This window comes from Neopelma chrysocephalum, unplaced genomic scaffold (assembly GCF_003984885.1).
Source record: "Neopelma chrysocephalum unplaced genomic scaffold, ASM398488v2 Primary Assembly neopelma1_25, whole genome shotgun sequence".
In the NCBI taxonomy this organism is placed as follows: domain Eukaryota; kingdom Metazoa; phylum Chordata; class Aves; order Passeriformes; family Pipridae; genus Neopelma; species Neopelma chrysocephalum.
Window position 1 is genome coordinate 7,814,944 of NW_020897694.1, and position 15,508 is coordinate 7,830,451.

A 15,508-nucleotide genomic window follows, 5' to 3' on the forward strand; every position below is an offset into this window, starting at 1 on the left:
AAGGACTGGTAAAGTGGTTAGGGTTTTTTTCACTAAATTATATTAAGCCTACCTTTTTTATTAGAAAAAAATGCAATTCCATTACAATATATGCTTAGACTGTGACTTAGCTTTTCTTCTCTGGGAAAGGGACCTTCATTTTCTGTATGTCTGTAAGTGTTACACGTGTTTGCAAGGTTAATATTCTTGCAACTGGATTCTTTACATGACTGAATTGTAATACAGCAGAAAAGTTCTCTAGTGGTCCTGGTTACTCCTTCAAAGACTTCTTTGTGATCCCCTCTTCCCGCTGTCCTGTACTGTAGAGGTTGGTACCCATGCTCCAGGAGATGGGAAAACCTTTGAGACTTCTTTCAAGCATCTTCAGATGAAACTTTAGATTTAGATTGCTTCTCTATCACCTTTGTGTTATCTGTCTACTGAAGCAGCTACATCAGCTACCTTCAAGAAGGCAATTTTGACAGCTTTTCAGCAAGCTTAGCAACATCGTGGGAAGGTAAACAAAGAGAAATTGATTTCAGTATGAAGTCTTGCAGGGATAAACTCACAACTTCTATGCTAAACAGCTTCTTCTGAGATGGTCCTTCCTTGAAGTAAAATCATATTTGAATGCTTTTTAAATTAAAATCCACACAGCTTTAAAATAAATCTAATTAGTTTACAGTGTTGGCACGTTCTATAATATGACCATTAAAAAGTGTGTTAAGCCTACTGCATAAAAGATTCCATTTGCAAAGAAAACAGGAAGGAAAAAAATGAAAGGCTGCATTGTAACTTGCTATGAGCAGTGTATTCACAAAACAAAAAAGAAGAAAACAGCAACAGAAGATACCATTCTTTTTTTTTTCAGTAGCACTTCACAATGTGCTCTGTGTTTTTAGACAACAGTGGGAGCTGTTTGAGGGAAATGCTAGAGTGTTGCTAGTTAAAATGTGGACAACTGGGACACCAGCTGCAAATAACTTTTCAGTAAAGGGATATTCAGTTTTCTATGTGAGTTGATTTTATACATTAATGAATTAAGAATATTAGAATATTCACATTGCATTTGCCTAAGGAATACAAATACTCTTATCTGATTTACCTTAGCTTATCCAGAGAATGTAAAATAGAAGCTTCTACTGCGGAGAGTGTACTGAGGCACTAAAATAATAGAGAAAGAAGAATGCTAGGCAGTACAATTTACTACCAAAAAAAAAGACTGTGCATTGGTTAAAAAGACTATTTCGTGTTATTTTCCAGGAGACTGTTAATTGTGTCCTTGGGATTTTATACCCAGTCATGAAATAGTTGTCTCAGAGACCTAATATCAGTGAAGAATTTCCTTATTGTTACTTTGGGGTTTTGTGTAGGAAACATCAATTTTCAAGCAAGTAGGTTTTTTTCTGCACATGGAAAGAGTTATAGTTGGTAGCTAGTTGCTAGCTAAGCACATTTTCACTATATGTCATTTGAAGAGTACAAACAGTACCGTGGATTTTTTGATGTTGTTCTTAGAGATTGCCTTGAGAGTCCCAGCAGCTTTTCCCATTAAAACCATGTTGCTTACCCATTATTTCCATAGCTGTGCCTCATACAGAAGGAATAACCTCAGTGCTTCGCTCTTGTTCTTGCTCCTTAAAAACAAAACAAAAACCAGAAGAGGAAAAAATCCGTTTCTTCCATCACTTCAGCTTAACCTTCCACCTGAGGAGGTTCCAGTTTGTTTCTGGTTTTCTTCTTGCTCATTTTGATTTTGTCAATTGGGGAGGTAGAAGACTTCAGAAGGGTTGGTATAATAGCTGCTGGTGTGGCACAGGGATGCAGCCTGTGTCTTTGTCTTTTATGCCTCATCTTTCAACTGGTGCATTTTTGAGTCAGAGAAAAGTTGCTACCCTCAGAAACAAAAGCATAAGTCTTTGCACTGAAAAGTGACCTCAGGTGTATGCAGGAACCCAGAACTCAGTCAAGCATTGCAAATAGAGATGCCACCTTCTCTCCTACCATCTTCTGAACTTCAGCTCTGAAGTGTTGGATGCTTTTCTGGCAACAAATTAAGACTGGATAATCCATCTGTTCTTGTAAACAGTAACAGAACACAAAAACAACTAGACAATAGTCCTGTACCCAAAAGTCCCCTTCAAAAAAAAAGACACGGTCTGATACTTCTCTGTCCTCTGGCGCGGTTCTAATCACGGTCGGCAGGGGGCGCTGTTGGATCACTGGAGGAGCAGAGCCTGCAGTGCTTGTGTTGGCCTGCAGGGGGCGATGTTGGGCTCTGGCGGTCACCGCGCGGGGGGTCTCGGATCACGGGAGAAACCGAAAAATGGGGACCCTCCCCCAATGGAAGAAGGGGAAAAGAAAGGCAGTCCATCCCCAGGGAACTCACTGTTGTCCTCGGCTGACAGTGTTTCAAGGCTTCTCCTTTTCTCCCAATGAGCACAAAACTCTCCGATGAAATCGCAGCAGGTTCAGGCTGGAGGCAGGGGCAGCGTGCAAGCAAGCCGAGGTGAGTGATCAGAAAATGACCAGGTCGAGAGCAAGAAAAACAGCCTCAAAGCTTTTTCCAAAGCACACAGACCGAGACTACCGTCTCGGTAGTAGAGAAAACCCAAACTGTTCTCTCCTTTGTGAGGAGGGCAGCAGCAGAGCAAAACTCCTCACCCCTTACTCCAGTCTCAGATGGGCCATCAGTCGGCAATGCAGTTCTGCCAGCCAGATCTTTTGTAAAGCTAATTGCCCCCCTTCCCCCTCCCCTTCAAACTCTCTCTTCTTGCAGTGGGTTAGGGTAAGGAAAAATTTCCCCATGGATTTCTAGAATCTATGACATGTACTTAGTCCTAGTTTCCCATAAACCAGTGTATCAAATGTAATACTGCTCCAGTGAAAATCCAGTACAGTGTTTTTTACTGGTATCAGCTGTGACCTGATCAGCAACTGCACAGAGAGACTGGAAAATTCTGTGCATCCCTAACTCAGAAAAGGCTGAAAACTCAGGTTCAAGAAAGGCAGCTGCAGCTGATTGCAGTGCTTAGTTAGGAAACTGCTTCCAGGAGAATACAGTGCCAGTGTCTTGATTCCATGAAGTTGTAGGTGTGCTTTCCTTCCCATGTCATACAACATATCCTACAGGGCAGTAATTCCAATGAACTACCAAGGGAAAGAATCTGGAGCAGTTTTCTAAGAGGACCAGAAGTGTTTGTTCTATCCAACTAGATTAGGTTAGATTAGGTTAGATAATTTTTAAAAAGACCTCGACAGGTTGGAGAGATGGGCAGAGAAGAACCATCTGAAGTTCAACAAAGGCAAATGCAGGGTCCTGCACCTGGGGAGGAATAACCCCAGGCACCACTAGAGGATGGGGGCTGACCTGCTGGGGAGCAGCTCTGTGGAGAAAGACCTGGGGATCCCGATAGACTACAAACTGTCCATGAGCCAGCAATGTGTCCTTGTGGCCAGGAAGGCCAGTGGTATCCTGGGGTACATTAGGAAAAGTATTGCCAGTAGGTTGAAGCAGGTAATCCTGCTCCTCTGCTCAGCCCTAGTGAGGCTGCATCTGGAGTGCTGCATCCAGTTCTGGGCTCTTCAGTACAGGAGAGACAGGGAGCTCCTGGACCGGATCCAGTGGAGGGCTGCAGAGATGTTGAGGGGACTGGAGCATCTCTTTTACGAGGAAAGGCTGAGAGAGTTCAGCCTCTAGAAGAGACAACTGAGAGGGGACCTCATCAATGTACATATTAATGCGTTTTTGACACTTTAACTCTCACACATCTCATACTTCATCCTACATTTTGCACAACAAGGAGCCAGTCTCCTCCTACTCCCCACTCTTTGTATCATTTCTTTAGGTGCTTCATACAGAAACCCTTGTTCACATACCAGGACATGGTTAATGCTGTAGTTATAGTAACTTTTAGATGACTGAGATTTATCCAGCTTCTTCAATACCTGCATGATGATGTGAACATACCCAGATAACTGGGCAACTGCTTTGTTGGTGGAGTTGCAACCAACAGAGGCAGGTAACCCCTAGTGACCCTGGCCATGCTGTTTGGTAAAGAATTCAACTCATGTCATGTTATGGTGTCATAATTTTCTATTGTATTAATGGATCCTGACTGTATTCGGAGTTTTTAGTTTTAAAGTATGTCAACTGAGTAGACTTGTTCATATGTATATTTCAGTGCCATGGCAGTTCTACTTCCCATGTTTGTGACTAGGTGCAGTCTACGTGCATTGTCCTGCATGGTGAGATTGTACCAGTAGAGAAACAGAAATGCAGTCTACAACAGGACCTCCAAAGCTTGCAATTAGACCTTTTCAAGGTCAACAGAAGCTCCTAATAATTGTCTCTTGGAGTTCAGAAGAAGCAAATGTTTTGACATACAATGATTTATAGGGAGGCCGGTGTGCTAGGTTTACGTTCTTACTCTAGTGTCTGTGGTGTAGCAGTTCTGCTGTAGATCATGACAAGCAAGGTGATGTACTGTGAAGTTGGTTTACTTGATGTTACAGTTTGCTATTGTTGCAAAGCTATTACTGTTTTAAAGATTTGTTCTTCTTTAAATGCAGAGGCTAAGGAGTTAAATAATTACACAAACCTGTATTAGTGGATAAAAATCAATTATGTGGTGGGTTTGTGTGATTAGATTGTAGCTTTTATAACACTAATATGCAGTTAGAAAAGCAGACAAGTATTTGGTTGTGCAAGCCCCTTTTAGGTTTAAAGCAGAAGAAACAGACTTCCAGCTATAGGTTGGGAACAATTACTCTGCATTCAGCTTAATGATGTACATCTGTTTCAGGATTTGAAAGATATTTGGCTGGCTGGAGATCTGTGAGCTATAGCAAAGGTGGTAATAGTCGTAACCCACTTTGGGACAGCTACCAAGAGACAGGCTATTTTCACTCTGAGACTAGGAGGGAGTTAGCTGGCAAGGAAACATAGGAAAAAAAATAAATTGTGCCATAAAACCAATCTCTCTTTTTAAAAATAAGACTTTTAGTATCCAGCAGAACTGTGAATTTTCATTTCTAGGCTTTTTATCCAAAGGCCTTCCTTTTGAGGATCATAAGAGGCGGAATGACTCCTATACAAAATTATCCCAGCTTACAGCCAGGCATGTGTCCCTCATGGATCACATGAATCTTTTCTGCTGTACATTGTGCCGCTATGGATTCACCCACACAGTTTGCCTGAAAGCACTTGATGATTACATGAGTTACATTACCTTCTGTATCACTTTTGTTGGTTCTGAGGAGCTTGGTGGTTTTCTGTTATCAAGGGTGGTATTGGGGGTGGATAGGGTGATATGCTGGCAGGTGTTGTGGTTGGTGCTTTGTGGTAATTGGAGTTTGTTTGGGGTGTGCTGGTCTGTGCAAATCATGCTTTTAATGATGAATCAGAGGAAGTATTTTTGGAAGTGATAAAAGTTTCTGCAAAAATACATGGTCATCTTGTGCGGATTATAATGGTTAAGTAATTTTTAATATGCAATTTGAAGTAGTATGATGTGTGGCAACAAGGGGCCTCTCCCTGCTTAGAAGGTTTGTGTTTTTTGGACTGTTGTAACTTTGGGTGTACTACTGGAATTTTTCCTGAAGAGAAACCATCTGCGTCCTCAAAGCATGTCTTCCATTGCTGAAGACTGATTGTATAATAACAGGGTGGATGCCTTGAGTGCTGTTTCTGGAGCAGATAAGGCAGTGTCCAAGGCCTGTCTGAGCATCCTTTGGGTTGTTATGATTGCAGATGTAGCCATGTTGGTCTGTGGATTTTCCCAAGTATGGCAATTTGTAAGTTGTTTGACATTTGTCGTTATACTTCAGAAGCTGATATCAGCAGAGGTGGATGGAGAATCCCATCTCAGTTTGGATTCCTGTCCTATTATTAATTCTCTCTCTAGGTTTGGGAACACTATGCAGGCTCTGTTTCTGCGGGTTTTTTCTGGTTAAAGCAGAAATACATATCTGAAAAGCTTATTGTGCTGAGGACAAAATGCTTAGTTTATGTTCATAAAAGAACAGTTGAATCCTCAAAAGAAAATTTTCCAGATGAAAACCACTGAGTCATTAAACGGTGTTTTATTAAATAGAAGAGGTTTTTTACATCTTGATGTTCACCACTGAGAATTACAGAGCATGACATATGAATGTCTTCAAAATGTGTTTTGTAACAGATTGAATATGAGAAGAAGAAGAAAGAAGATGGAAAACGAGCTCGAGCTGATAAACAACAAGTGTTGGACATGCTTTTTTCAGCCTTTGAGAAACATCAGTATTACAACATTAAAGACCTGGTGGACATAACCAAACAGCCCGTGGTATGTACTAGGAGTCTTGTAAATACAACCATTTTCAGTAGTTACTATTGTGTATATTTTACATATCCAGAAAATAGTTTAGTATATATTATATGCCTTTGAAACAGCTCTCTAAATATGTTTTACGATGGACTGAAATAATCAGTTTTAAGTTTGTTATTGTAGGACAGTGTAGGATGCCAGTCATTGCAGTGAGTATGCTTTTTCTCAACAGAGATGCTTTAAATAACCTAAATGATCACTTTCTTATTTAGCTTTGCTTTAATACTGGGAACCAAATTCTGTAATGCTCTCATGTCTTCTGTGCTACTCTCCTCAGTGAAGCCTAGTTTTTTTGGCTGTAGACAGCTTGTATAAGTGTGTGGTCAGTCCTTCTTTCAGCTTCTGAACTTTAACTTAGCAGAACAACAGGGGTTGCTCTTTTTCTGTGGGTCTAGAAAACTGTGTTTCATGGAATTAGTATTAAATGCAGGCATTATCCTTGTAGGGGCTCAGGCATCGTGTCAATGTTCCCAAAAGCACTGGATTTCCTTTACAAATAGAATAATTTTTAGGATAAGAGTTTAGGTGGTTGATATTTAGGATTTATTTTGGATTTTTTTTAAATACTGTTTTGATACACAAACAGGAAAAGCACATCTGCTTATGTGGTGGTTTTGTTGTCTTGCAGTGTCTGCCAGCCTCTTCATCTGTGAATCCTAACTTTCCAGTTCTTTCCCTTCTTCCCCTGTTCAAGCTTTCCTTGAGCAGACCAGTTGGGATGAGGAGGGAGATGATGACACAGTGAAGTATCTTTGGTGTTTTTGATGTTTTTCACTGCCAACTTAAATATCTATCCTCAACCCAGCTGCAGATTTCAAAAAACTTAAAGGGACTTAATTTTGAGTCTAAATGAAGCAACAATGTCACAAGAGCTGAAGCAGAAGAAAGAACAGCAACATCTGGATTATGGAAAAAATACTCCTACGTAAAAAAAGGGGGGAAAATAAAGATGCTTACTAGTTTTGCTCACTTCACGTTTAGAATTAAGTATACCTGTCAGAGCGTTGGCATAAGGTGCACAATATAGTTAGAAGCTGCACAAAGATGTTATCCAATTCAAACCCATGTAGGTTCACTGTATTCTAGTACCTTGAAAGAAACTAGTTGAGTAACGTATTTGTGTCTTCCATTCCATTCATGTATCTCATGAGTCAATTCTTTATCTATGTGGCTGTGGTAGAAGAAGGTGTGTGGATCATGGGAGATGAGAAGGAGGAAGGAATAGGAGGAAGATATGGAGGAAGTGGCAAGAAAATATTAAGTGGTTTTGTTTGTTTGTTTTGTGGTTTTCTGTTTGGTTTTTTTGTTTGTTTGTTTTTGTTAGAGAGGTGTAACAATCACTGTCTTGATCGCTTTGAATGTAAGTAGGTGCAGATTTATCCCATCTAGCATGACATCAGCTAGCAATAGTCATCCACAATTCCCACTTAAACCATTAGAGAACTTGAAGTTACAAATAAGTAAGGGTATTTTCTTACATAATGGTAAATAATAATGGCCCATCTTCGCGAACGAAGATTTGGGGAAAGGTCTTTTACCTTTCCAGCCTGCGCAATGGATTTTTTAGGTGAGACACAGCCTGCGCTGAACTGAGCCCACCCTTTAATCCTAAGGTTCATCTGCCGGGGCCAAGCAAGCTTGGACAATGGCAGTGAGGTCCTCAGGACGTAGGTTTGTTTAGAGTGTCCTTCTCATAGATGGATGGCCACACAGGGCTAACGACCTCCATCAGGCCAGGAGACCGGGATTTGAACCCGTGGTCGCAGCAGTGAAAGTCCTGCACGCTAACCACTAGGCCACCAGGGGTCTCAGAATGGTAAATGTAAATAGTAAATTAAACCCTTGCTACAGAATATGTTGCATGTTACACAGGAAATTGCTGCTGATTTTATTTGTGATCATAAAATCACAAAGCAAGTCTGTTCTGAATACAAATATTATGGTAACCTGGGTTTATTTGTTTTCCATTTTAATGAAAAATAACAATTTGCACTAGTAGGCAAATCTATTGCCACCTACCCAGATGTAAGTACTGAGTGCTCCCTGGAAATACGACAGTAGTTCTAGATTTGGGCTTACAATTTTCCGTGAGCAATCAAATGTTTGTGAAGAATGGAACCAGTATGGAACCAGTGGTCTAAGATGAACTGTCTTTTTAAAAAATTACATTTTAGCTTGAAGTAATGGTTATCCTAAACACAGTGGCATTTGTTTTCCCCTTGAGGTTTCAGAAGGATTTTCAGAGCTTGAAATTTCACTCCTCAGTAATTTTTATCCCATGATTCTTTAATAACATTTCACTTTTTATGAAAAAAAATCAAGAGGGAAGGTGGAACAGAGCAGGGGATGCCTTGAATGTACAAACAGATCACCTACAAATGATCTTCTGTGTTAGAATTCTACGTATATAAGCATACTGAATCCCTTCCTGAGAAAAAAATTGTGGGTCCCTGATTAGTGTTCACCAGGCTCTAAAATTCAGTATTTGGCATCAGTGGGGGAAGTGTGGAGTTTCTCCCGGTGGTATGGTGTCAGAGTAGTATGTTTCACGATGTATAGGCCAGCCTGGTGCAGTGCAGACCCAGATGGAGAGTCCTGGTTTCTAGAAGGAGAACTGATCCTGCAGGAAAAATCTTAATGTCCCTTGAACTCCCCTCATCAAGACACTTGCTTTCAAGTAAGGTACAGCACAACAGGATTACCCCTGATTTGTAATAGTCTAAAAGCTCCAGCAGTTCACTGTTATCTGTGCACATACAGTGATTTTTCGGGGCTAATGTTCTTAGCTGCCCTCTTTAAAGCCACTGCTGCGTGGTTCTCCCCTGCACCAGAGATAGCAAATCGTCAGTTGCTGTGGTTTCATGGTTCCAGCTTGAAGTTCCGTTACTTGTGGCACTTGCTATTCAGTTTGGGTTGGTTTTGTTCCATTTTGCTATGCTGTTGAATCAAAAGTCTTGGAAGTTTTGCCCTGAGAGAAGAAGAACTGCCTGGGGAGTTAGGTCTGAAAACTAGCTGAAATTAAAAGTAACCCTCATATAACTGGGCGGGCAATTTTGGGTGAGTGAGCGCCAGGAGCTTTGGAACGTGCAGCCGCAGTGGTTTTGCACTGCCTGAGCCCAGCAGCACCATCACGCCTTGTGACCTGGCTTCCCAGATACAGACCTGTCAGCCCAGGAAATGCATATGGATGTACTTCATGAGACTAAATGCAATGATAGGATTTTTTCCCCCATTCCCTGTTCGTGTGGTCTAGAGCAGAATTTAACCTTGCATCCAAGAGTTCCTTCCACCCTCTGTGCCATGTTTTGAAGTCTCTGTCAGTCTCACTACTGAAAGCTACCTCGTGTGCCTGCCCAGGGATTGCAGTGGATATGCAGCTTTACACATCTACACATAACCCATGTAGAAATCTCTTTCTCACTTGCTTTCAGCACCTTCTGAAAAGTGCATGGCACAAAGAGAGTGTCGTCCTACAAAAACGTTTGTGCACTGATTGCTGTTGTAGTGAGCGTGTTTGTCCTGCGTACCTGACTCTGGAATAATGACGGCATCTCTGCAATAGGCAAGATGCGGAAAGGTGCGCGAAGGGATGTACAGCGATCTGCTGCTGCCACCTGCTGGGGTTAGCATCCTGCGCCCTCGAAGGCCGAGGAACCCTGCCGGCAGTGCAAAATAAACTCCCTGCTCACAGCTCCTGTGCCCAACCACTCCACTCCAGGAAAAGACCCTAAGAAACTAGTTCTTATATGCAATCTGCTACAATCGCCTTTCCTATTTCTGGGACCAATACCTCTCGTTGCTTTGAGATAGGTTTTTAAGAATAATTTTGCTAGATGAGTCCACATGAAGTGTCATCATTAGTGTGGGATCTGGATTTTTATTTTGCTTTGTATATTTTTGATGTGTACCTGGAGAGTAATGATTGGTTTCTCTAAAAGAGACATTTTTTTTTCTGACTGAGAACATAGTTTTTACTTGTGTATTTCCCATCCTTTCCATTTAGCAAAAGGGGGAAGAGTGTAAGGAACAGACTGGGCCATTAGCATTTCTTTTTTCTATGTCCTCAACAAATATTTGCTGGTTTTAATGAGTTGGAGTATATTGATATTTGCACTTAGTGAAACTGCAGATGCAGCAAATACATGGGTTCCAATAACTCCAGTACAATATATGCACTCCAAGAAGATTAAATTGCTCAAACTAAAGCAATTATGAATTTAATGTGAAGATTCTTAAACTGTGGTCTGTGGTTGCCATGGCAATCCATTCACATCAGTCCCGATTAATATTTAAACAAACAAGCAAGCAAATGGCTCTTAAGAAAATTACTGGTGTTTATTATAAAGAGTAAAGCAGGGCAATAATAGTGAGCTGTGTTTTCTCAAAGGTTATACTGCTGGTATCATAGCTGTACTTGTTTTGGGTTTTTTTCTTTCTCTTCCAAGTCTAAATAATTTAATGTATTAGAAAATCTTCTGACACCTACTCAGTTCTCCTCTAAAAATGAGGCCATAATAAAATGCTTAAAGCTTTTAAGCCAACAGCTTGGGGCTTTGATAGTCTGAAGAAAGCAAGGAGTTTCAAGATAATCCCAACCCAAGCAAGAAGAAAGACCAAGAGCTTTTAGCTCAAGTGGAGGAATTCCAGCAGGAGAATGTGTGAGATAACCTCAGCATCAGCTTCCCAGGAGGTTCTGGGAGCTTCATTTTGGCAGCCCATGGAGCATCCATCTTGCTAGTACTTGCCTCTCACAGGGGACTGCGTGGGAGCCATCATCCCTGGGGCTCGGGTGCTCCCTGCTGCATCCCTGGGGCCTTGCACCAGGTGTTACACCCGGGCTGCTCTAATCCCTGTTGGAGCCCGAAGGTTGGAAGTCCATGGCAGAGTCGTTATTGCGCCCGTTAGCGCCAATCAACCACGCCTTGTGAACTGAGTGAATGCAATTGAGCAGATGTGTAGGAACCCTGGCAATTGCCTGCCTGTGTAATATGAATTTTTGTTTTCTTTCAGATATACTTGAAAGAAATTTTGAGAGAAATAGGCATCTACAATGTGAAGGGTACCCACAAAAACACATGGGAGCTGAAGCCAGAATACAGACACTACCAAGGAGAAGAAAAGAGTGATTAACAAAAAAATTTCAAACCAAGAGAGTTACAGTGATTGCACTGAGGGAACTGTGGTGGATTTACAGGCAGGACTGAGCACAGTGCAATTATGCAAGGATAAAGATAAATTAAAGCAGCTGATACTTTGTAATTTTCTGTAGCTCTTTTCCCAAGGAATATTTCTTCTATGTTTCTATAAGTGCGTTGTCTTTTGACAGGAAAAAAATGTTAATAGAATAAACTTGTATTAGATTTATCTGTATTAGAAATCTTTTGAGCTCTAAACTTACTTTTTCTTTGTAGCTTTGTGGCTTTTCCAAGCCTCAGTGACTTCGAAGGAAAACATGTTCTAGAGGAACCCAGAACGTTGTGGTTTTGCATTCCAGTATAACCAGGTTAATACCCTCAGTTCTGCTGGGGCTTCATCTGGAAGGCTGCAAGGGTACACAACCCTTTGTGCAGTGTTTGGGTGGAATGGACATGATGCTCCTCTTGGGATCAGGCTTTAGCAAAAACAGCCACAACCATGGTGCTCATCACAGTCCTCAGACTCCGTGGGAACAAATCAATAGTTAAAAGCCCCTAAAGCAAAGGCTATTTGACACACAGGTCAGTGGGACAAGGACACTCCCCTCCAGGTGATTACTGAGAAAAAATTGAAATGCCTGTTAGGTACAACAAGGAGTAGTTTTATTTTTGTTTTCTTTTTATGCTGATACCTATGTTTTATTCAAGCATATCAATAAAACATTTTAATTTGTACCACGCAATGTTCTACATTATTGACTGAACATGTGATTTAGGTGGCATAGGTCTGAAGGGTGTTTTCAAACCAAGGGGTTTTTATTGCAGGCTTTGCCATTGGATTTCTCTGTTTTAGGAAAGATTGCTGAATTTATCTGTGTCTCTGTTCCCCCATTTTTGGAATGCATATTGCAAGGGTTGTTCTGTTCAACATCTTTTTGGGAGGGAGCAGGGAGGGGACTATTTAATTATATTCTCAAAGCTTTTATGTTAAAGAAAGAGCAAAGAACACACTGGAAAAAACTTTATTAGTATACCTGTAAGTGAAGCAGGTGAGGTTTGATAGCACAACTTTCACACTCCTTCAGGTCCTTCAGACTGTGCATCATTTCTGCCCACTCTAATGAAAGATCTGTGTGAAAAGCAAACATCCCATTATTGGTCCACTTAGAAGCAATTAAAGGCTTGCAGGGGTGTCAAATGCCATTGGAGGCTTGTAAAACTCTGACCCCAATTTTACTCATTTATTTTTTCTAGAGTTGTTTGTGTAGTTATCTCTGTACAGATACACTTCCTGCTGGTGCTCAGCTTCCTGTGGTGTGAAGTGTTCAGTTCCTAGGAGGTGGTCTGCTGAGAGTTTTGAAGAGCAGATCACATTCCAGAGATATTTGTGTGCTTTCATAAATACTACTATCGACTTGTCTCTCCTTGGGCTCTACAAGCAGGACCCAGCTTGCTAACAGTTGCAGGAGACATCTGAGGATGCTGAGGAACTCAGCCTTTGTGTCTTGCTGTGGTACACGATGTGCTCCCCAGCAATAGCCAGAGCCTGCACACATTGCTGTCCTCATCAGGCTGTGTGAGTCCTCCGTGGGCTTGTGTTCACTGACATGTAGGATGAGAGCTCTTGTTTTTATGAGCTGGGCTCCTCTGTTCGATTTGTGTCCTGTTTTAGCAGCTGAAGTACCTAGCAAGTCTAGATCAGCTCTCCTTTGTGTTGCTCCTCACATGGTCCTCTAAAACCATGCAGGGGAATGCCATGCAGTCCTGATTTAGGAGTGCTGTAATTCGCTGTCACAGGTAAAAATGACCATGCTGTTTCAGAGGGCAGTGGTTACCTTTAGTGGGATCCACGGCAGGATTAGCTTAGCAGGAGAGTGTTTTGGATCTGTTTTATTTTTGGTATTATGAGCTGCTTCACAGTTAGACTTCAGTTGAGAAGGACATAATCAGTCAGTGTAAAATGCCAGATGATCTAAGTAAAGGAGGTATTTTATTGATCTGTAGAGTGCCTTGGACAGGGTGGATAAGCTCTATTCAGGTGTAATGGGAAGTTTACAGAGCTTTTTATGGGATTTATGGTTTTTACAAAAGACTGGGGTTTTTTTATGAGTATCATTAAAAACGTGGAGAGTGCTAGAAGTAAACAAGCAGTGGAGTTTTCAACTGATGAGCAACAGAAAGGTTGAGGAATGCCAAGGTGCATTAGTTTGCTTGCAGCCTTCTGTGTAATAGCACCAGTTATAAAAAATGAGGAACAGGACAGTGAGGAAACACCGTTTAAAAAATGGAACTAGGAAATGCTATGCCAGGGTAAACTAAGAAAAGATAACCAGTGGACAGTCCAGAAGCCAGGCAGCTTATGAAGCACTTTTTTACTTCTTTCCTGCATGATTTTGAAGGCTTTCTGGCTTGCTAGGGTGCAATTGGAATTTTAGCCCCAAAAGCTGCCACAAAATCCAAGTGGCATGAGAGAAGGGATCAATGAGCCCACAGAGACGCTGATGTAGAGCATGAAGAATGTGCCATGCATTCAAGGACTCTGCTGGCTCCTGCCTGGTAGAAGTGCACTAGTTCTGCAAGAGGACCTTATGCAAGTGCTGTTACCAGGATTGCCATCTGCCAGAAGAGAGGAGGAGGCTTGTAGGTGTTCAGGTCTGATTCCCTGGTCCCCACATTTGGATTAATTTGAACGCTGAACTCACAGCAGTGATGAACACTGATTCCCTGCTGGTCTTCCCATGTGCTGCTGTCTCTGCTCGCTGCTGAACTCTGCTCATGCAGATGTTCTTGAATATTAGTGGTTGAAACGCTGGTTGACAAGTGGGTCCCATAAGCACAAGCAGAAGTATCAATGTGCTAAATGCCATTAAATGAGATTAACAACATATCCACTCTCTAGCATTACTTCTCCCAAATGACTGTTTTGAGTCACTGGACATTTCATACTCAGTAAACCCAGCCAGTTACTAGCATGGACCTGAGCAGACAGGAGGTGATGGTAATGCAGCTACCCCATTAGAGACACCCCCATGCCAGGGGGCTGGGAGTGGGCAAGAAGATGCATGACTGGAGGCTGCCACTGTAAATCGGGAAAGGCATGGATTCAAACCCAGAATGGGACAGGCTGGTCCCAGTGCTCCTGTGTTCCACTCCCTGCCTGCCCACAGCTCTGCCTGCCTCATCCTCTGCTGCCCTGCCTGCAGCCAGCCAGGAGGCTCCGGTGGGCAGCAGGGTTGCATGAGAGCGGAAAACACCATATTAGCTTTGAGCCGGCAGAAAGTTATATGGCTACAAGACCTGGTGCTGACACCACGTCTTTGGCACAGGGCTTGGAGTGAGATCAGAGCTCACTAGCTGCTGTGATCCCAGTGGATGCTCACTAAAAGTTGTCCATGCTTTGAGTCACCTACATATTGCTTTCACCAGGTGTTTGGATTTGGCTCCAGCTGAACATACCTCTTGCATGTCAGCTATGCCCACCCATGTTCACGTGTCCCTGTTGCCAGGATGGCATTTTCATTAGTCACTGTTTTTGTGGACTCCTAACAAATTGTTTTTCTCACTGATGCAGTATTAGAGCTGCAGGCTCATCTGAAAGACAGCTCTGCATCTTGAGCTTTTTAAAGAGCTGTGGCTGGGTACAACCTGCCCTTTTTCTCATACCAATGGCAGGACTAGAAGACTCTTTCTTGGCTCTCCTAATCAAGGCTATGTGTGGCTACCAAGTTGCAGGGTCAGCCTTTCTCAGGGAGTGTTTAATTATTCACACAAAGATGACAAATTCCAACACAAAAGATAAAAAAGGCACCTTTAAGCCAGAAGGGTCAATGAACACCACTGAGCCTCCCTTCGGGTAACTATACCTAGGGCTTGTGCTATAAGTGACAGTCAAGGACTTTACAATGGAGACCCCATTTTTCTGTCCAGCTCAGCAAACCTCAGCACAAGGAACTGCTTGGGGCTAGTCTTATGAGTACCTCAGCCAAAACGTATTCCTTGGAGAATGAATGCACCCCCCAGAGGGCTTTC

At 42.1% G+C, this 15,508-nt stretch overlaps 1 protein-coding gene across 1 annotated transcript in view; it reads left to right on the forward strand.

Moving 5' to 3' along the window:
* GTF2F2 (general transcription factor IIF subunit 2) overlaps nucleotides 1-11,961 on the forward strand; it is a 90,260-nt gene extending 78,299 nt beyond the window's left edge. Inside the window, exons 8-9 of the mRNA XM_027674333.1 lie at nucleotides 6,159-6,302; nucleotides 11,355-11,961. Coding sequence (XP_027530134.1) covers nucleotides 6,159-6,302; nucleotides 11,355-11,474 — 264 coding nt within the window. The 3' untranslated portion in view covers nucleotides 11,475-11,961. The remainder of the gene's footprint in view (nucleotides 1-6,158; nucleotides 6,303-11,354) is intronic.
* Nucleotides 11,962-15,508: the final 3,547 nt, after the last annotated feature.